Source organism: Dryobates pubescens, chromosome 25, assembly GCF_014839835.1.
Source record: "Dryobates pubescens isolate bDryPub1 chromosome 25, bDryPub1.pri, whole genome shotgun sequence".
NCBI lineage: Eukaryota > Metazoa > Chordata > Aves > Piciformes > Picidae > Dryobates > Dryobates pubescens.
The window spans coordinates 1,187,250-1,209,566 of NC_071636.1; the positions used below are offsets into that span (position 1 = coordinate 1,187,250).

The 22,317-nt window shown below is 53.8% G+C and overlaps 1 protein-coding gene across 1 annotated transcript; it reads right to left on the bottom strand.

Annotated features, from left to right (window-relative positions):
* Positions 1 to 268: 268 nt before the first annotated feature.
* Positions 269 to 21,742, bottom strand: HORMAD2 (HORMA domain containing 2). The gene is given in 14 exon segments (XM_054173269.1): positions 269 to 402; positions 405 to 444; positions 447 to 581; positions 7,102 to 7,166; positions 7,989 to 8,094; positions 8,464 to 8,711; positions 9,583 to 9,734; positions 11,768 to 11,835; positions 13,364 to 13,390; positions 14,392 to 14,412; positions 15,897 to 15,933; positions 17,696 to 17,759; positions 19,698 to 19,842; positions 21,692 to 21,742. Coding segments are annotated over 14 exon segments (1,293 nt in total).
* Positions 21,743 to 22,317: the final 575 nt, after the last annotated feature.

Sequence of the window (22,317 nt, forward strand, 5' to 3'; positions counted from 1 at the left end):
GTTGCTAGCATGCAAAGGCAGCCAGCACAGCAGCTCAGTGCTCCTGGGGATGTCTCTGGGGTGGCTATGAGGGGGTCTGAGGGTGCAAGGGTTAAACCTCCCTGGATCTGAGGGGTGATGTTCCTCACCTCTGGATGAGGAGAGCACCAGGACACTGCTTCCTGCACACCAGACAAGGATAACTCATGGAAGGGATGAATGGCCCCAAGATACAGCTAAGGATCTGACGTGAACTGAGAGCAGCCAGGAATTTCCTGACCTCCCTGCCTCACTCCTCCCAGCTCACAGGAAGGAGAGAGGCAAGCTCATCTCTGAATCTTGCTCTCTTCATTGTCTGGGGCTGTGTAGCCTCAGCTGCTTTAGAGGAGAAAATGTTCTGGGAACTTCTCATCAGATACAGCTCTCTTGATAGACAGCTAGAGATAAACCTTGCTGCTTTTTCTTCCCTCCTGCTCTTTTGCTTTTCTGCAGAAGTTCAAGATAATGACATTGCCACAGAAAAATGCTCTCCTCTTGCTCTGCACATGGCAGGCTTCACCCTTCAACTGCTTTCTGTCATGGCAGCTTGCAGAGCAATTGGCCTGGGAAAAATCAGACAACAGAGGTCTTGATCTCCAAGCTGTTCCTCTGCAAGGGAGCCCCCTCAAGCTGACCTGCACTTCCAGGCAGAGGCTCTGCACCCCACAGGGAAGCTCAGCAGAGCCTCCATCAGAGCAACCTGGCCCTGGGCACCAACAGGACACTGAGCACTGGCAAGCATGGCAGGTATTACCCTCAACACATCACCCATCAAAGGCCCTGTCCGCACCAGGCCCCTCAGAGGAGGACCTGGCCAGGTAGCCAAGTCTGCTGCACAAGGAGCAGCAGCTGGAGGCCAGACAGGCTGTCCCCTGAGGCCTAAGCCAGTGCTGATGTCCAACACTGAGCTATGAATCTCTCCCTAGGCACCAGACTCTCAGACAGCTCCAGCTGAGAGAGCTGATCCGCACGGCAGGAGGATGCCTACAGCAGGCAGTGAGGCACAGCAGAGAGATCCCTGAGCTGTCCCCCAGCCCAACTGCTGTGTCCACACAGTGCCAAGTGTCCACACACTCACTGGGGTCCCACAGCAGCCCAGCAGCACAAGCAGTGTCTGGCTGATGAAGCCAGACACTTGGGAGGCAGGGCTGCTGTGCTGATACGGCCTCACCACCGGCAGCCCCGGTGCAGGCTCGCCCGGGGGCGACCCAGGGCTCTCTGCATGGCTGCTGCGCTCCGTGGGGAGACTCAGCTCCAAGGACCACCCCAGAACTTCAGCCCACAGCTTCCTGATGGCAGATAAAAGCCTGCAGAGGCGTCCACATGGTCAGATTTTACTCATCTTCGAGTGGTGTTTCATTCCAGACTCATTCCACTGCAACTTGTTTGCTTACATCAGGGCAGAGCTGACCAAGAGGAGCTTGCAGGACAAGAACATTCACCTCTCCTTATGAGGCCAGGCTGAGAGAGCTGGGGTTTGTTCAGCCTGGAGAAGAGAAGGCTCCAGGGAGACCTTCTGGTGGCTTGTCAGTGCTGAAAGGGGCCAAGCAGAAAGCTGGAGATAGATTTTGAGCAGGGCCTGTTGTGCCAGGACAAGAGGTGATGGTTTGAAATGAACAGAGGGAGATTCAGAGTGGAGAGGAGGAAGAAATGTTTGGCACTGAGGGTGGGGAGAGTCTGGCCCAGGTTGCTCAGAGAGGTGGGAGATGCCTCATCTCTGGAACCAGTCCAAGTCAGGCTGGACATGGCTCTGTCCAGCCTGCTCTGGTTGCAGAGGTCCCTGCTGAGTGCAGAGTGTTGGACTAGCTGAGCTCTGAAGGTCCCTTCCAACCCAAACCTGTGTGTGGATCCATGGTTAAAGGATTCACAAGAGGCTAAAGGAGTGTTCCAAAAGTCATCACAGGATCACAGAGTATCTGTGGTTGGAAGAGACTTCCAAGCTCACCCAGCCCAACCTTCAGCCCAGCACTGCAGGGGCACCACTAAACCATGGCCCTAGTGCCAGGTCCACACACTGCTTAAACCTCTCCAGGGATGGTGACTCCAGCCCTGCCCTGGGCAACCTGTTCCAAGGTTTGAGAACCCTTCCAGGGCAGAAATATTTCCTGAGATGCAGCCTGAGCCTCCCCTGGTGCAGCTTGGAGCCATTTCCTCTGGGCCTCTCACTTGTCTTCAAGGAGAAGAAGCTGCCCCCTCCTCACTGCAGCCTCCTCTCAGGGAGCTGTCCTAAGCCCAGTGCAGGAGCTCATGCCCAGCAGCAGATTTGCACAGGCTGAACCAATGGGCAGCTAAGAAAAGGGCTTGGGATGGGGGGTCATGAATTGAAGCTGGAGGAGGGCAGATTGAGACTGGAGATAAGGAAGAAATTCATTCTAGTGAGGGTGGAGAGACTCTGGCACAGGCTGCCCAGGGAGGCTGTGGCTGCCTCCTCCCTGGAGGTGTTGAAGGCCAGGCTGGATGAGGCCCTGAGCAGCCTGGGCTGCTGGAAGATGTCCCTGCCCGTGGCAGGGGGTTGGAACTGGATGACCTTTAAGGTCTCTTCCAACCCAGCCCAGTCCATGAACCCATGGATTCCCTGTTTGACCCAGCTCCTCACAGCTGCCAGGACAGGGCAGAAAAGAGGCAAGACACTCAGAGGGACATGCTGGGCTGATGCAACCTGCAAGCCTCTCCCTGCAGTCACAGAGGGGAGCTCATTGGCATGCTGGTGTCTACCTGTGGGTGATTAAGCAGAGGGATGCTCTGCTGGGAAAGGGCAATGGCTCACTTGATCCTGAGCATCACCAATCACCAGACTGCAGATAAGGAGCCAGCTGAGCACAGGGCAATGTTTCTCCAGCCTGGAAAGCCCTCTGCCAGAGGCTCTCTGTGGCCATGGCTGAAGGACAGCTCTGACTGGGCAGGAGGGGCTGCTGCTTTTTTGGCAGAGCCACATCCTGGGCCTCTCCCACATCCAGTTGATAAAAATAAGCCCTTTAAGACTTCCATTTCTGGTCCTCCTGGAGAGCTGTAGGTCAGGAAGATAATGGCCAATAAACCCAGTTTGTATTTTTGATAAGCAAGGAATTGAGGAGGAATGAAGCAGTTCAGAGGAGGAGCAGAGCTGGGCTTGCCCACATTGCCAAGCACAGCTGCTGACTGCAGGCACTGCTGCTGAGCTCCCCACATCGTGAACCCCAAATCTTTGCTCAGATCCTAAACCCTGGGACACTCCAAAGTGTTTCAGCTCCTTCAGAAAAATCCTGCCCTGAATATTTAACCTCTAGACCCCAGCCCCTGAGCAGTGCTCCCTGGACAGCTGAACATCTAACACTGTGGCCACCAGAGGGGCAGGCTCCCATTCCAGACCCTCTCTGCCCATTCCTCCACCCAGTCTGGCTCTCTGCCTTGTGGACTCTCTGAATATTTTGCTTGGAAAAGGCCTTCAAGATCATCCAGCCCAACCCTTCCCTAGCTCTACCCAGGCTGCTGCTGAAACATGTCCCTCAGCACCACATCTCTGCAGCTCTGAAACACCTCCAGGGATGGGGATTCAACCACCTCCCTGGGCAGCCTGGGCCAGCCTTTGAGAACCCTGTCAGGGAGGAAGCAGCAGCAGCTTGTCCAACCCAAACCTCCTCTGGGGCACCTCAGAGTTCTCTGACTTGGAGAGTTGGAGGATGGTTTGACTTCATGATCTCAGAAACCTTTTCCAACAGAAATGGTTCTGTGATTCTATGAACTTGAGGCTGTTCCCCTTTGTCCTGCCATTTGTTCCCTGGGAGAAGAGACCAACCCCCACCTGGCTCCAACCTCCCTTCAGTGTTGCAGAGAGCCAGAAGGTCTCCCCTGAGCCTCCTCTTCTCAAGGCTAAATCATCCCAGTTGCCTCAGCTGCTCCTTAACCAGCCCCCAGATCCTTCCCCAGCTTTGTTGCCCTTCTCTGGACATCCTCCAGCCCCTCAATGTCCTTCTTGGAGTGAGGGGCCCAAAACTGAACTGATTACTCAAGGTGTGGCCTCACCAGTTCTGAGCACAGGGGGGCAATCCCTGCCCTGCTCCTGCTGGCCACACCATTGCTAATCCAGGCCAGGATGCTGGTGGCCTTGTTGGCCAGCTGGGCACCTGGGCCCCTGGCTCATTTTCAGCCCCTGTGGCTATGGTGGTGCTGCTGTGTGAGAAATCCTTGGATAAACTACTTTAAGGACATCTTCTCCTGCTAGAAACTCAACCCTCAAAGTCACACAACATCTGAGGGCTCATGTCTACCTCAATAAAAGGAGATCTCCAGGGCCCAGGCCACACTGTTGCCCACACCTCAAAAGCTAATTAAACAATGGACTGCAGGAGAAAACAAATGACTTTGGAGACCTTGGAAGCAGAGAGCTGCTCTGATCACTCCTGCCAGGATGAAAAACCTTTACTTGACCACACTGCAGGCTGGACAGCAACAAGGTGCTCACATCCACCCCCCCAACAGCACTCTTTCTACCCATCTACACCTGACCCACTTAGATAATCCCTAGCTCAGACTTCTCATCCACCCAAGCCTCTCTGCATCTTCTGAGCCAAACTTCATGACCACTTTGGCTTCCTGATTCAAGTGGAATACACAATGGTCATTTGTTTTAACCACTTCCCTCAGAAAAGAAGGGAAAGTCCCTCCCCTATGGAAAGAGTGGCAAACCTTTATTAGTGCTGGCTTCACAACCATCAGCTGCACTTTTTAACCACTGACTTGACTTTGTTTTTCCCTAAACTGACTGAAATACACACCAAAAAAAAAAGCCCTCTGCCACCAGAATCCACCAGGGATTGGGACTGGGATTTGTCTGAAGTCTTTGGAGCATGAGCTGGGCTGCAGCCAGAGCAGGGAGAGCAGCAGCACAGGGAGGGGATTCTGACCCTCTGCTCCGCTCCACTGAGACCCTCACCTGCAGCACTGCCTCCAGTTCTGGTGCCCCCAGCACAAGAAGGGCCTGGAACTGTCGGAGAGGGTCCAGAGGAGGCCACAAAGATGGATCAGAGAGATGGAGAACCTCCCCTGTGGGGACAGGCTGAGAGAGTTGGGGCTGTTCAGCCTGGAGAAGAAAAGGCTCCAGGGAGACCTCAGAGCAGCCTCCCAGTACCTGAAAGGGGCTGTGGCTACAGGAGAGCTGGGGAGGGACTTCTGACAAGGGCTTGTGGTGATAGGATGAGGAACAATGGATTGGAGCTTGAGGAGGGCAGATTAACACTGGAGAGTAGGAAGAAATTCTTTCCAGTGAGGGTGGTGAGACACTGGCACAGGTTGCCCAGGGAGGCTGTGGCTTCCCCTTCCCTGGAGGTGTTCAAAGCCAGGCTGGATGAGGCCTTGAGCAAGCTGCTCTAGTGTGAGGTGTCCCTGCCCATGGCAGGGGGGTGGAACTGGATGATCTTTTAAGGTTTCTTCCAAGCCAAACCATTCTAGGAGTCTCTGAAGCATACAGTGGATAAAGTGACTCTGCCATCTTTCAGCCACTAATGCTCTTTTCCACCACCTTCAGCCACTCACTCTCACTGCTCCTGCTGTAGGCTAATGAGATCCACATGCAGCAGCAGCGAGGTGTCTGCTGCTCTGCTCCCAGTCCTGACAGCCCCAGAAGAATGTCAGGGCATGAATCAGTGGGAGAACCACGAGGCCCAAACAGAAAAGGCTCCTGTTTTCACACAGACAGCAGAACAAACAATGATCAGAAGGAAACTGGAGGATGGGAGACTGAAAAAAAAAAACAACAAAAAAGATAATAATAATAAACCAAAATGTGGTTAAAGCTTGAAAAATCCCAGCCTAGGCACAGGAGCTCAGCCCTGAGAGCTCAGAGTCCAGGCAAATACTTCACAGATGCCTTCTGAATGACATGTTCAGCTGGGAGTCTCCAGTTGCTGTCTGGGTTAGGCACCCCGGGATTCTTTTCAGCAGAGGCAGGGGGGGAATGTGAACAGCAATTTCCTCCTCTCCTTAACTGCTCCTGCAAGGACTCAGCTCCTGAACACTCAAGCTCACACCACTTTCAGCTCATCTGAATGGGAGGAGGAATCAAGTGGTTAAGTCTGGTGGTATTGAGAGATTTGCCCAGTCACTGAAAAGAGCCTCTGCAGAAGGCCATGAATTGGAGCTCTGACTCAGGGCTTGGCCTGGGCAGCATTCAGGGTGGAATTAATCTCACAGAACTCTACTTATCTGAAATACCATGTCTGCTCTGCCCTGGCTCTTCAGGTTGCCCCAACAACCACTGAAAAAAAGAGATCAGCACCTCCAGGGGATAATTCTTCCTCTCCTAGAGAGGTAGCCAGAAAGTGATAGGATCCAGCACCTGTGACTCACAGGTAAAGAGAGTCTGGCAGCAAGGGGGCAGAGGTGAAAGCCACATTAGGCAAGAGGCAGCCACACCCTTCAGACCTGAAGCAGGGTGGTGATGTCAGACCCTTAATCCAAACTCACAGCCAGGTAAAGCAGCCTGGCTGCACACTGATGCAGGCAGCCTGTGTGTGTGTGGAGTCCAGCTCCAGAACAGCATGGAATGATTGTCCTGGGGGAAAGAAAGAAGCTGCTCATGGCAAGGTTTTCTCCTCTGCTTCCAGTCCCTGCTTACAGCCCTGTGCCTTAAGGCTTTGGGGGGTCTGTGTACTTTGATACTGCACAGCAAATCCCCTAGGCTGAGCTGAATCTTGTGCCACCCCAGATGCCAGAACTGCAGAACAGAATAATCACAGAATGGGCTGGGTTGGAAGGGACCTCCAAAGGGCATTTAGTCCAAAACCCCTGCACTCAGCAGGGACATCCACCCCTAGATCAGGTTGCCCAGAGCCCTGTCCAGCCTCACCTTGAACATCTCCAGGGATGGAGCCTCAAATACCTCCCTGAGCAACCTGTAGCAGTGTTCCAGCAGCCTCATGGTGCAGAACTTGTTCCTAACATCCAATCCAAATCTGCTCTTCTCTTAATTCCAAACCATTGTCCCTGGTTCCTGTCACTGCAGGCCTTTGGAAACAGTCCCTCTGCAGCCTTCTTCTAGGCCCCCTTCAGCTACTGGAAGGCTGCTACCTTGCCTGGCATACCCTAGAGCCAGTCACAGTTCCTCACCTGCTGCGATGCTCTCGAGCGCAGCATCCTGCCCGTCTCCTGCACTCCCATCAGCTGCCCTCCACCTGCAGTCCAAACACAGAAACAAAATCAGCTCTGAACCAATTCTTAAATCCCCTCTCAGTCTTCTCTTCTCCAGACTCAAAAGCCCCAGGTCCCAGCCTCTCCTCACAGGGCAGTGCTCCAGTCCCCTAATCATCCTCGTTGCCCTCTGCTGGACCCTCTCCAGCAGATCCCTGTCCCTCTTGAACGGGGGAGCCCAAACCTGGGGGCAGTACTAGGTGATCTTTGATGTCCCTTCCGACCCAAACTGTTCTGTGCCTCTGTGAACAGGTGGTGCTGTGAGTTCAGCCCTGCTCAGCCGTTGGAGAATGGGCAGGAGAAGGACCTGAGGAGGCGAGTTCCCGGGCAGAGCAGCCTGGCTTCCCCGGCGCGGGGCTCTCGGCAATGCTATTTACCATTTAGTCACTAGATGGTATTGTTCCACAGGCTATAGCCCAGAGCTGCAGAGGTCAAGCGGGTACCAGCCGCTGGCTGGGGCGAGAGGAAAGGCTCCCTCTTAGCTCTGCTCTCACATGGGGAAGTCCTTAGCAAAGGCAAATGGCAGCAGCTAAAGGAAAAGAGCTCTGATGGAAATGCAGATAAGGGAGCTTGGTGCTGATGAACTATGTGATTCCTCCAGAGCTGAGCAAAAACTGCTGAGATAAAGAGGTGGAAAAGAGATTGATAAAGAAGGGGCTGCTCCTGTTAGCACAGCAAGCATTGACAGCCACCTGAGCTGACACAAGTGCAGCAGCCTGACAGACTGCAAAGTCAGGAAGCCTCAGTATTCCAGCAGGACACAGCCATGAGCACAAGCTCCTCTGGCTCTGAAGCTGGGCACTCACCTGGATCTTGAAGGTAAGAAGATGCTTCCATTTTCCTGCCTGGATGGGCCTCACCTTTGGCCTCTCCACACTCCCTTGACTCTGCTCTGATGGGGAGAGGCTGATTCTGCAAAGCAAACAACGTTTACCAGCATGACCCCAAAACTACACCCAGGGGGCAAATCCCTAAAGCCAGGGAGGAGATTTTCACAGTTCCCCAGGGTTCCTCAGGGTCTCCCAAGCCTACAGATTGGAGTCCACAGGGGGCTTCAAACCTGGAAGCATTCAAAGCCAGGCTGGATGAGGCCTTGAGCAAGCTGCTCTAGTGGGAGGTGTCCCTGCTGAGAGCAGGGGAGTTGGACTGGATGAGCTTTGGAGGTCCCTTCCAGCCCAACCCATTCTATGAAGCCTGTGTCACAGAAGATGTTCCTTTCCAGGAGAGGTTTGCTACATATACTTCATTCCCCCAGCAACAACCAAACAGCTATTCCCCTACCTTAGTGCTGCCCTCCTCTTCCTCTTCATCACAGTCTAAGCCTTGATGGGAGATCTCAGTAGGGCCCTTCTTCTGGGTCAGGCTTCTCTCTACCATCCTCTTCTTTTCAGCTGTCACTCTCACCTTCATGAGGTGGAAGCCAGTGGAGACTGACCCCATTCTCAGGTTGACAGGGTCACCATCAAACAGCAGGTCACCAGGGCTGCCATCTTCCTTAAAGCCAGGGGGCTGATAATCCTCTGGAGTCACTGCACAGGAGGAAGACCTCACTAATGTCAGAGGAGTCAAGTTCCATCTCTCCTTCATCTGCTTTATAAAGAACAAGGGTACAGCACCCTCCAGGACCCACCACTGAAAGCATTCTGGGCTTGGTGTTTTTGCAGGAAGAAGGGAAAGAATGCAAAGGAAAAAATGAGCTGAGCAAAGGTTAGGAGAGAGCTCAAAGAGCAAGTTTAGGATGCTGAGCTCCCACTGATGTGCTCAAAACCTCTGCAGCACAACCTGACACTGCCTGTTCCTTCAAAACACCAAACCCCAGCAGTGAAGGAGAAGGGAGCTTCAACCCCCACTGCATGGCTCTGCTTGTGCAGAGGTGCAGGCCTGCCTTGAAAAGCAGCTGCCATCCCTGAGGGTCAGGGGGGGCTGCTATGTAAGGGAGACCTTCTCACTCTCTACAACACCCCCAAAGGAGCTTGGAGCCAGGTGGGGCTTGGTCTCCTCTCATGAGGAACAAGTGACAGGACAAGAGCAAATGGCCCCAGCTTGCCCCAGGGGAGGTTTAGTTTGGACATCAGGAACAATTTCTTCATCCAAAAGGTTGTCAAGACCTGGCCCAGGCTGCCCAGGGCAGCAGTGGAGTCCCCATCCCTGGAAGGGTTTCAAAGCCCTGTAGATGTGGTCCTGAGGGCCATGGCTTGGTGGTGCCCTGGCAGTGCTGGGTTACTGGCTGGACCTGAGGGTCTTAAAGGTCTCTTCCACCCAAAGCCACCTGATGGTTCCACTCTTTCCATCACTTCTCACCTTCCACATTCCCCCCTGCTGGGGTTTCTTTGCTTCACAGGGGCTCACCATTATGATCAGAGCCGCTGGAGGGGGAAGGTTTCCCTCTTCTCCACCTACCATCACTGTAGTAGAGGAGCTTCATGGTGAGGGTAACGTCGTTGGGAAGCGGCCCAAGGTTCTGCATCAGCAGGTAGAGCTTGCGGAGCAGCAGCCTGCTGGCCTGCCTGACGTCCTCACTGCCTCCCCCCTGCCCCAGGCTCACCTCCTGGCTGCAACGGGAAGGGGGACAGAGCTCTGCTCCTCAGGCATGGGGAGTCACCATCAGAGGGGAGGGAGGGGAGGGAGGGGAGGGAGGGGAGAGAGGGGAGAGAGGGGAGAGAGGGGAGAGAGGGGAGAGAGGGGAGAGAGGGGAGAGAGGGGAGAGAGGGGAGAGAGGGGAGAGAGGGGAGAGAGGGGAGAGAGGGGAGAGAGGGGACCCACTGCCTGCCCTGAGACCACCAGCAAGAAAGCTGCAATGCTTGTATGTAGTTTGCAGATGGAGAGGGAAGTGAAAGAGAGCCCAGGGATGGGTTGGCAGCAGCCAAGCAGCAGCAGCCAAGCAGCAGCAGCGGCAGCTGGCACCAAGAGGCCACTCATTTCCATCTGAACAGGCTTTGGAGCTGGGGCAAGGGACCCCCATTGTACAAACGTCATGACTCACTCCTTTGAACACCATTAAATGGGCTCTAAGGGCCACCACCAAGTGCCTTTCACCTAAGTAATGTCAGGAATGAGAGGCATGAGGTGAGAATCCCTTACCAAGGCCATTCATCAGCGGGGCTCTTTCCAAGCCCATTCTGCAGCTCCAGGAGCATGTTCTCACTCCCATGCCCTCTCAGACAAACTAGCTCAGAAGCACATTTTTCCAAGGTGACTAAGGGGCATTCCTCTCACCTCCTTCAGCCACCCAAACGGCAGCTGGCAGGCTCAGCAGGCAGTCTAGACCAGACACACGTTCACCAGGAGTGGGATGAATTGCTCTCCGGAGGAGTTTGTTCCTCCTGACTACAGAGGAGGCTGAGAGGAGTGACTGAGATCAGCTGGCTAAAGTTAGCTGGCTGGAGATGGATGAGATGAATCACAACGTGACTAAGGGACCTGAACTTCTCTAACTTTCAATGAGAGTTGGTCATTAGATAATCATTAAGACAAAAGCCAAACAAGTAGTTCCTTCAGTAGGTCCTTGGAGGCTCACAGGGCAGGTGGATGGCACTGTGCACACCCTGGATGGTCCCTGCCACCTCCAGCACCATCATGCTGAAGGGGCCAGAGCACAAGTCTCATGAAGAGCAGCTGAAGGAACTGGGGGTGCTCAGCCTGGAGAGAAGGAGGCTGAGTGGACACCTTCTGCCTCTCTACAACTCCCTGGAAGGAGGTTGGAGCCAGGTGGGGGTTGGGCTCTTCTCCCAAGGAAGAAGCAATAGGAAAGGAGGAAATGGCCTCAAGCTGCCCCAGGGGAGGTTTAGGTTGGACATGAGGAGCAATTTCTTCATCAAAAGCGTTGCCAAGGCCTGGCCCAGGCTGCCCAGGGCAGCAGTGGAGTCCCCATCCCTGGAGGGGTTTCAAAGCTGTGCAGATGTGGTGCTGAGGGCCATGGCTTGGTGGGGTCCTGGCAGTGCTGGGTTAAGGGTTGGACTCAATGACCTCCAAGGCCTCTTCCAAGCAAAACAATTTCATGATTCCATCACAAATTGCTTCACAAGCAGTAAGTACCCTAAGAGAGCAGAGAGGATCCCAGGGCTGGCTCCAGTGGAAGGAGCAGCTTTAAGACCAATTTCCCCTTCCAGCTGAAGCTTCTTGGCCCATCATGTCCAGCAACTTGACTTCCCAGGCTGTGCCTTGGTTGGCACCAAACTGCCACCACCAACACTGTGCCATTAGATTAGGCTGTTGGGCTCCAACCCTGGAGCTGTCCAAGACCAGCTTGGATGGGGCCTTGAGTAGCCTGCTTTTGATGAAGGTGTCCCTCCCCAGGGAAGGGAGGTTGGAACTAGATGATCTTTAAGGTCCCTTCCAGCCCCAGGCAGCCTGTGATTAAGTCCTGTGTGCTCAGCAACATGCAGTGAATGAGGGGACAAAGGCTGGCAGTGCCTAGGGGGAAGTGAAGAGGAGGTAGAGACACATCACCTCCACAAGTCTTGGGATTGGTGGGATAGAAATGGTAGGAGGACAGAGAGAAGCAAAGGTGAGACTTGCACATGAATGAGCAGCTCAAGGACTAACAATAGCAACAACATTGTGGGAAATAAACCCAACCCATTACCTGATGATGTCCATCTGGGGCACCTCCTTTATGTACTTGAACTTGAACTGGTACAGCTCAGTCACTGTCTGGAGATGTGAGAAGAGAGGGGACAAGAAGAAAGAGGTCTCTCTCAGTCACAAGTCTAAAGGTGCATTCTGAGGCTCCTGGTGTCCTCTCCCAGCTTTAGGCCAGAGCACAGCATTCATTTGATGGCCTGATGACAGCTTTAAGGCTACTACTGCCTGCATGAGCTCTGGCAAGTGCTCACCACCCCAGCTTACCTGGCACTGAGAGAATCACCCAAAGAATATCAAACCTCCTGCTTCCTCCTTCCACTTCCTCTCTGGGCCTGACTCCCTGGCCTAACCCTCTAAGGAGGAGTGGGGCCAGGCACTCATCACACTTCCTACTGCAAGGAAAAGTGTGAGGCTCCCCAGGTGAGGCAGTGTCCCATGGAGACAAGGGCCTGAAGGACTCCTCCTGCTAGGAAGTCCTAACAGGGTAAGAGTGCTTGAGTCTCACTGGGGCCAGAGTTTTCTGAGGGAGGTAAAAAGCATCCAGATGATTTTCCATCTAAAAGGAAAGGATTCACTGAGATTTTAGAGACTAAAACAATGAGGAAGAACAGACAACCTCACCACAAGAGCAAGGCTCCATTGTAGGCCCATTCCATGCCTATACTCTGTTTTTTCCCTCCAGAGGCAAGGAGGTGGATTAGCAGCAGCTCAGCTGAGCCCTTAACTCTGAGCCTTCCTGACAAACCCCAGCCTGGAGGGGGCTAAACTCTTGCTCCCTCCCCAGATGCTGAGGTGTGACACAGACCAGGTGAGCAGAGATTCTGCAGCCTTCTCTGCACCTGTTCTGTAGGCACAGTGTGGATGCAGAACCTCACCTGTATGTATCACAGCTTCCACCCTGCCTCCACCAGGTGGATGTGGAAAAGCCAGAATCCCAACAGAGAGCACCAAGAGGGTAAGGACAGGCACTGCACCACCCATACAACCCAGGCCTGAAGCAACCCAGAGCTTAGGAATGGAAATGGGGAGATTCAGGCTGGATGTCAGGAAGTTGTTCCCCAGGAGGGTGGTGAGAGCCTGGCACAGGCTGCCCAGGGAGGGGGTGGCAGCCTCCTGCCTGGAGGTGTTTGCAGCCAGGCTGGAGGTGGCTGTGAGCAACCTGCTGTAGTGTGAGGTGTCCCTGCCCATGGCAGGGGGTTGGGACTGGCTGAGCCTTGAGCTCCCTTTCAGCCCTGACAATTTTATGATCCTGTGATTCTGTCCTAACCTCTGTGTGAAAAAACAGCTCCAATTTCAACAGAACCAGTTTGCACTTCCCACTCCTCTTTGGGCAAGGAAAGCAGAGCTGGGAACATGCCCATTAGTTGCCTGTCCCCATCCCTGCTGGAGGCCCTGGATGGGCTCACAGCCTTGTGCCTGGTGGGAGCATTTGATCACACTCCAGCTCACTGAGCTTGAGGGAAGGCAGAAGAAGAGAAACAGGGTCACCAAGCAGCCACATCAGGGTAGAACTGAAGCCTGCAAGCCAACTCTGAATAAAAATCTACTCACCCATGCCTGCAGTGGCCTCAAAGATTAATTAAGGCTCTTTTCTTACCTCTGGTTCCTTGGGATTGGTGTAAATCTGTGACAAGAAAGCACAGTGAGGCCATTCTCCCCTTGGATAACCTGAGAAGTGACTGCACCACCATGCTGACAGCAGAGCTTGGTGCTGTCTCTAGCCTGGGATCAGATGAGTCAGAGCCCCTCTCTATCAGCAGTCACCACCTACCACTTCAAAGCCAGGGGAAGCACACTCAGGTGTGGCACTGTGGAGGAATTGTACTGTGGCCTTCCAGTATCTGCAGGGGGCTCCAAGAAAGCTGGGGAGGGACTTCTGAGGGTGTCAGGGAGGGATAGGACTGGGGGGAAGGGAACAAAACTAGAAATGGGGAGAGTCAGATTGGCTGTGAGGAAGAAGTTCTTCCCCATGAGGCTGGTGAGAGCCTGGCACAGGTTGCCCAGGGAGGTGGTGGCAGCCTCCTGCCTGGAGGTGTTTGCAGCCAGGCTGGAGGTGGCTGTGAGCAACCTGCTGTGGTGTGAAGTGTCCCTGCCCATGGCAGGGGGTTGGAACTGGCTGAGCCTTGAGCCCTAACAATTCTGTGATCCCCATTCCAACCCTCACAGGCAGCTCAGGATGCCTGAGATGTAGCCACTGGGATCAGCCATGGAGCAGATGTGCAGCACAGCTCCTGGTGCTTTACAAGAGCCCAGGGCAAACAGCTGCCTGTGCAACCAACAGCAGGGGCTGGTTTCTCCAGGGATCAGGTTAATGAGGAGGACTCTTCTGCAGGGGGGCATGGAGATGACACAGGAGCTTCCAAGGAGGCAAGAGTCTAAAGGAAGCAATGCCATGGAGCAGATGAAGGTGCTCCCAGTTGTAAGGCCTGAGCCTGAGCTGCTAAGCAAACCCTTCCCACGCAGCCTGGGAAGCTGCTATTTACCCATTGCAGAAAGGTCACAGCTCCCTCCCAAGCCACACACATCGAGGCCTCCCCTTCCCAAAGGCTTGGCACAACCTTGACTCCATCCATATCTCTTGCAAGCAGAGAGGGGAAGAAAAACACCTTGTGCTCCTGTACTTACTGCCAGCACGGCGATGTGCAGCTAGGGAGGGGAAAAACAAAGCACGGAATCAGCCTCTGACCTCGGTGGGCAAGGAAAAGCAAGGCCTGGAACTCGCCCTGCCCGCAGCCGGCCAGGGGACAGGGGGAAGCCGAGCTCAGCAAAGCCCTGCAGGCAGGAGCCTTCTCAGCACAGCATCAGCAGCACCTAGCGGCCGCTCGGCTCGGCTTGGCTCGGCTCGCCCAGGCAGCAGCTGCCGGCTCAGGCTCACCCCCGGGACGCCTCCGAAACCAATCCCCGCAGGCTGTGCCGGTTTAAAACCCTTTTACACGAGCACTCATCCCTGCTCCAGGCCAATATTTGCTCCCTGCTGTGCACCCCCCCTCAAAGGCATTTAATTATCATAGAGCAGGACAATGCCCATGAGATTGCTCTGGAAAACGATCCTAGAACATGCCTCAACACCTCAGGGGCTTTTCCCCCCCTTAATCCATGTCAAATAATAAATAGCTCATGTCCCTCAGAAAGAGCAGAGGGCTAAACACCTCCTAGAACTGTCAGCAAGCAATCAGCTGAGTTCACAAGGCTCTGGGTTATCTCATCTCTGGCAGCTGATGTACAAGAGCCCATCTGATCATCAGTGCTGAATCTGATCTGGGGCAGAGCTGCCCCGAGGAACAGTGCTGACTGAAGCTGCTGCTTCTTCCTGTGCAGAGCAGGTTTTATGTCAGCATCAGCAGGAGAGAGGGTTACTGACTGGCTGGTTTTGTCTCAGAACCTGTCACATCCTTTGCACCAGGAGGCACTTCCCAGAATGTAAAAAAAAACCACCAGTTGGGGTTAGAGAGGATGAGAAGAAGGGCAAAGGGCTTGCAGTGATGGGATGAGGGGCAATGGACTGAAGCTTGAGGAGGGCAGATTGAGGCTGGAGAGGAGGAAGAAGTTCTTTCCAGTGAGGCTGGGGAGACACTGGCACAGGTTGCCCAGGGGAGGCTGTGGCTGCTCCTTCCCTGGAGGTGTTCAAGGCCAGGCTGGATGAGGCCTTGAGCAAACTGAGATGTCTGGTGTGAGGTGTCCCTGTCCATGGCAGGGAGCTTGGAACTGGATGACCTTTAAGGTCCCTCCCAACTCAAACCATCCCATGAATCTATGGATCTATAAAAAGATGAGGGGACAGGAGGAAAATGAAAGCAAGAGCACAGAACCACCTCTGCTATGGAGATCAAGACCTCATTTCTGACTGGCAGTGTCTCTACCCAGGTATTAGAGACCACAAACAGGCATCAGAGCTGAGGAAATCACACACCATGCACAGGCAAGCTGAGAGAGGTCAAGATCTGAGCTGCAGAACCCCAAATCTCACATGGATACTCTCAGGGGAGAGCCTTTCCCCTGCCTCCCAGCTGTAAATGTGGGTTGTGTCCATGCAAGCTCATTACACAAACCCAGAGCAATTATCTTGTGTCCAGATTTGATGAATTAATAGGAAAGTCCATTAAAAAGCATGAAAAAAACCAACAACTTACATACTGCCTCTCCAAAGCATCAAAACAACCTTGAAGCCTGCCAAGGAAAAACATGTTAGTCCTAACCAGCCACATTTATCTCCTGATCTGTAAACACACACTCATCAGATCCCCTTTAAAGTGCATTCTCTCTGGACAAGCAACCATTTGGGCTTGTCAAGTTGTTTTCAGGCCAAGCATCATAAAGGCTCTCTCCTCCCTCCACATTTGTCAGCTGTTTATACTTCCAGGGCCACAACTCAGGCTTGAGAAGTGTGCCAGTGCAAACTCCAGGAGGTTCAACAAGTCACAGGATGGTCCAAGGGGTGGAGCAGCTCTGCTGTGAGGACAGGCTGAGGGAGCTGGGGGAGTTCAGCCTGGACAAGAAAAGAATCCAGGGGGACCTTAGAGCTGCCTTCCAATAGCTGAAGGGATCCTGCAGGCAGCTGCAGAGGGACTGTTCCTAAGGGTGTCTGAGACAGGCCAAGGAGGAAAGGTTTGAAGCTGAGGCAGAGCAGGGTTAGACTGCAGCTTAAGTTCTTCAGTGTGAGGGTGGTGAGACTCTGGAATGGGCTGCCCAGAGAGGCTGTGGCTGCCTCCTCCCTGGAGGTGTTCAAGGCCAGGCTGGATGAGGGCTTGAGCAGCCAAGTCTAGCTGAGAGGTGTCCCTGCCCATGGCAGGGAGGTTGGAGGAGATGATCTCTGAGGTCCCTCCCAACCTGAGCCATTCTAGGATTCTATGATCCTGCCATCCTGAAGCCCACATGAACCCTGCAGAAGACAAGGATCCAGGGCCTCAGGCTGCCTGGAATGGCTCAGTGCTCAGTTCTAGCTCCCCAGCTTGCTCCCTGATGGCTCTCTTCCCATTGGCCTTGTGCAGAGCTTGGCTGAGGCAGCCTGACCTGTTTGCTCTTGTAAATCTCCTATTAGCTGATGCAGAGTTTACAGCTGTGGACTTTTCTCAGAGTACTAAATATCCTTTGAGGTAGCAACAGTCAGATTTGACTGCTTGAGTCCATGTGCAGCAAGCTCTCTCCTCAGCACCTCACAGCTGGCCTCTGCTTGGTGAGAACATGCCAACTGTGAAACACACAGAGCCACAGCATGACTTGGGTTGGGAGGGACCTTAGAGATCATCTACTGCACCCTCCCTGCCACGGCCAGGGACACCCCTGGCTCCTGGGGAGCTTCTCCTCAACCAACACCCCCAAGGCTTTTTCTTCAGGGCTGCTCTCAGCCCCCTCTGCATCCAGCCTGGATTTGTGCCTGGGGCTGGCCTGGCCCAGCTGCAGGCCCCTGCACTGTGACTTGTTGCACCTACTGCAGTTGGCACTGGCCCTCTTTTCAAGCCTGCCAAGATCCTTCTGGATGCCATCCCTGCCCTCAAGTGAGTCCAGCTCAGCACTCAGCTTGGTGTCATCAGCAAACCTGCTGAGGATGCACACAGTGCCTCACCCTCCATCAAGCTGGAGGGCACCTGGGCTGGCACTACCCAGGGAGGCAGAAACCTTGCACAGCAGCCAGGACTCTGTCCGAGCAGAACCAGCAGACACTAAACAGCCACAGAACCAACCTCAGCATTTCCTCTCCCCCCTCCCCATACCTACACTGCCTCTGCGTGCTCTGGGGCCTGACCATGACCTCACTCCATCCAGCACTTGCACAGGCCTCGGGCTCACATGACCCTGGGCAGCTAACTCTGTCCTGCTGAGGCAGAGGGCCTGGCGCGGCGCTGGCACAGGCAGGAAGCGGCGGCGGGGCGGGGGGCAGCTGCCTGCTGCCCAGCAGAGCCTTGCCTGGGTTTCACTGTTACTCACTCACCACTTGACTATCTGCAGCGACCCCAGACAGTTTCTGTCTTCTCGGAGAACCTTCAGACAGAGGTCTGCGAAAGCAGATTTGGCAGAGCGTCAGAGCCCGCAGCGCTGGGCGGCCGCTGGCACCCAGCCCGCCCGCCTCCCCCTTCTGGGCAAACTCTGGCAGCTGCAGCTCCCTCCTGGGGGGCAATGCTGGGCTGCAGCACATCCCAGGGGCACAGGCAGGAGAGCCAGAGCTACGGCTGCAGGTCCGAGCACCTCGGCACCTCCCCTCCTCCCCTCCTCCCCTCCTCCCCTCCCGCCCAGCTGGCAAGTCCCTGAGGGCACAGCCTGCCCAAACCCCAGCACAGAAGGGGCTGGAAGTGACTTCTGGAGATCATCCACTCCACCCCCCCTGCTAAAGCAGGGCACCCCCAGCAGCCTGCCCAGGGTCACAATGGCCAGGGGGGGTTGGAATCCCTCCAGAGCAGGAGACTCCACAACCTCTCTGGGCAGCCTGCTCCAGGCCTCCAGCAGCCTCACACCAAACAACTTTCTCCTCATGCTGAGGTGGAACTTCCTGTGATTGAGTTTATGCCCATTTCCCCTTGTCCTGTCACTGGCTATCACTGGAAAGAGCCTGGCTCCATCCTGACAGCCACCCTTCAGCTATTTGTAGACATTGGTAAGGTCCTCTCTCCCACAGCTGCTCTTCTCCAGACTAAATGGCCCCAGGTCTCTCAGTCTTTCCTCATAAGTCCATTAACCATCCTCATAGCCTCCACTGAACCCTCCCAAGCAGTTCCCTGTCTCTCCTGAAGTGGGGAGCCCAGAACTGCACACAATATTCCAGGTGTGGTCTCACTAGGGCTGAGCAGAGAGGGAGGAGAACCTCCCTTGACCTGCTGGACACACTCTTCTTAATGCCCCTGAGTACACCACTAGCCTTCTGGGCCACCAAGGCACATTGCTGTCCCATGGATAACTTATCACCCAGGACTCCAAGATCCTTCTCTGCAGAGCTACCCACCAGGCTCTCCACCTGAGGCAGGAGCATTGTCTGCATCCAGACTGGAGAAAGCCCTTTAACTATGGTCCTAACAAATAACTATGGTCCTAACAAACTGAGCTCCCACCTATACAGGAGAGGCTGAGGGAGCTGGGGTTGCTTAGCCTGGAGAAGAGGAGGCTCAGGGGAGACCTTATTGCTCTCTGCAGCTACCTGAAGGGAGGTTGTAGCCAGGTGGGGGTTGGTCTCTTCTCCCAGGCAAGCAGCACCAGAACAGGAGGACACAGTCTCAAGCTGCACCAGGGGAGGTTTAGGCTGGGTGTTAGGAAGTTCTTCCCAGCAAGAGAGATTGGCCTTTGGAATGTGCTGCCCAGGGAGGTGGTGGAATCACCATCCCTGGAGGTGTTTAAGAAGAGCCTGGCTGAGGCACTTGGTGCCATGGTTTAGTTGATTAGATGGGGTTGGGTGACAGGTTGGACTTGATGATCTCTGAGGTATTTTCCAACCTGGTCTGGTCTATTCTATTCTATTCTATTCTATTCTATTCTATTCTATTCTATTCTATTCTATTCTATTCTATTCTATTCCTATTCTATTCCATTCCATCCTATCCTATCCTATTCCATTGTATCCTATCCTATTCCATTCCATTCTACCCTATTCCATTCTATCCTATCCTATTCCATTCTATCCTATCCTATTCCATTCTATCCTATCCTATTCCATTCCATTCTACCCTATTCCATTCTATCCTATCCTATTCCATTCTATCCTATCCTATTCCATTCTATCCTATCCTATTCCATTCCATTCTATCCTATTCCATTCTATCCTATCCTATTCCATTCCATCCTATCCTATTCCATTCCATTCTATCCTATTCCATTCTATCCTATCCTATTCCATTCCATTCTATCCTATTCCATTCCATTCCATATGAGCAGCTGGCAGCTAAAGCAGGCAACAGGTAAAACAGGGTGAGCAGAAGGAAGAGCTCAGCAGCAGGTGGAAGTTTTACCATCCAAGTATCGAGTTCCATAGGAGTTCTCTGGGAAGAGCCCCCTCAGGTAGGTGATGCAGGACACAGAGATGGCCAGCAGCTGCTTCACCAGCGCCGCCGACTGCTGCTCCGTGCAGATTTTGCTGGGGAACACCACTGATTCCTGAAAGAGAAGGACAAAGCCAAAAGCAGCACCACTGCCATGCCACACAGGGGTCAGGTGGGGAAAAAACCCCACATAAAGAAATGTGGTTTTACTTAGAGATGTAATTTTAGTGTTCCCAGGGTGGTGAAGCACCGAAACAGGAAGCCCAGGGAAGCTGTGGAGGGTGCAAGCCTGGAAGCGTTCAAAGGCAGCTGGGATCACAGCTCACAGGATGTCAGGGGTTGGAAGGGACCCAAACAGATCATCAGCTCCAAGCCCCCTGCCAGAGCAGGGCCATAGAATCTAGCTCAGGTCACACAGGAACACATCCAGACAGCCCTTGAAAGTCTCCAGAGAAGGAGATTCCACAATCCCTCTGGGCAGCCTCTTCCAGGGCTCTGTGACCCTTACAGTAAGGAAGTTCCCCCCTGTGCTGAGGGGGAAGCTCCTGTGCTGCAGCTTACATCCATTGCTCCTTGTGCTATCCCAGGGAGCAAGTGAGCAGAGCCTGTCCCCTCCCTCCTGACCCCCAGCCCTCAGAGATTTAGAAACATTTATTAAACCCCCTCTAAGTCTTCTCTTCTCCAGACTAAACAGCCCCAGGTCCCAGCCTCTCCTCAGCAGGCAGTGCTCAGTCCCCTAATCATCCTCACAGCCCTCTGCTGGAACCTCTCCAGCAGATCCCTGTCCCTCTTGAACTGGGGAGCCCAAAACTGAAGGTAGTACTCAGGATGAGGTCTCACCAGGGCAGAGTAGAGGGGGAGAAGAACCTCCCTGGATCTGCTGGACACACTCTTCTTAATACACCCCAGGATCCCATTGGCCTTCTTGGCCACCAGGGCACATTGCTGCTGGATGGGGCCTTGGGCAAGCTGCTCTAGTAGGAAGTGTCCCTGCCCATGGCAGGGGGGTTGGAACTAGATGACCTTGAAGGTCCTCTCCAACCCAACCCATTCTGTGATACTATGATTCTCTGGTCCTCATACTACAGAGTGAAGTGCATTAAATGTCCAAGAGATCTGAGGTGAATGGAACAGGTTGCCCAGGGAGATAGCTGAGGCCCCATCCCTGGAGATATTCAAGGTCAGGTTCAACAAGGCTCTGAGCAACCTGTTCCAGTGCAGGGTGTTCCTGCTCACTGCAGGGGGCTTGGCCTAGATGACCTTTGGAGGTCCCTTCCAACCCAACCCATTCTATGATTCTATGACAGGCTCCAGTACAGTCTGCACTGGGCAGTCCTTTGCTCCCCTCCTGTCAGAGCTGGACATTCCCACCCCTTCCACTGCACCAATACTGGCACTTAACACAGCCAGCTCTGAGACATGGAAGAGGGGAGTTTTCTGCCAGTTTAGCTCCACAGAGTTGATTGTGGAGCCAAGGCAGTGGCAGTGCTGGGGTGCCCTGCACTGTTGCACCAGAGTTTGCTATCTGCCAGGGCTTTCTTTGAGCTCTGGCACAGCCTGAGCCTGCCAATGCCATGCACAGACCTGGCTTTCAGAGGCATCTTAACACAGAGCTGTGAAGGTGCCTGTGACTGGAGCTGCTGTCAGTGCTGAGCACTGTGTGGTTTCAACAGGACTTTAACACTGACTCAGTGGAAAAGCACACTCAATTTAGTGCCCCTAGTAGCTCATTGCTTTTCTTCCAGCTAATGAAGCTCTGCATACACCTAATGAGCCTACAACTTGCTTAGTCAAATACGTGTCAGAGCCTCACACTGCACCTTCCTGGACTCACTAAACTGCAAATAACCCAACTCAGAGCACTGCAGGCAGCAGAAAGTGTTCCCACCTCAGCAGCCACAGATGTGCCAGGTCCAAACCTGAGAAGTGAGACTCCCAGCACAGTCACATTGCCAGGTTTTTACCTTAGAGGACTTTTTCTTCTGCCTGCTCTGTAAAAGCTGCTGAGCAGCCATCCTGCATTGCAGAGCTCTGCTTTCCACTTGCAATTAAAACCTGGAGAAAAGAAGATGTGAGACACCTGGAAAATACTCAGTCACTGCAATTCCTCATCTTCCTCCACCTAAGGATGAGAGGTTTCCCCAGCTTATCCCAGTCTGAACGCTGCCTGCCAGCCAGCTCAAAGCAAACCCAGCACCACCTGAGATTCTGCAGAGCAAGAAAACTCCTTATTCCCTGGCAAACCATCAAGAGGATTTGAAATTCAGGGCCACAACTGTACCTGGTGTCAGCTGGTGCCTCCTCAAGAGGCAGTTCTCATATTCCAAACCACAAGTGTTAATTTCTACAACCATTAAGAAGGGTGAAGGGGGAACGTGAAAGAACTGGAAGGCTGCCAACAGCAGCCAAGATTTTAGCAAGGGTAAGCAGGAAACACATCAGTCTCAGCCTGAAAAAAAGGAATGATTCTTCTGGGACACCTTGAAAGGGTGGGGGAAAGAAAGGGGGGGGGGGAGGTGGGGTTTGGGGGAGGGGAGGGGGAGAGAGAAGTCCACATCGTCCCAGTGAAAGCAGGCCCTGTTAGACAAGG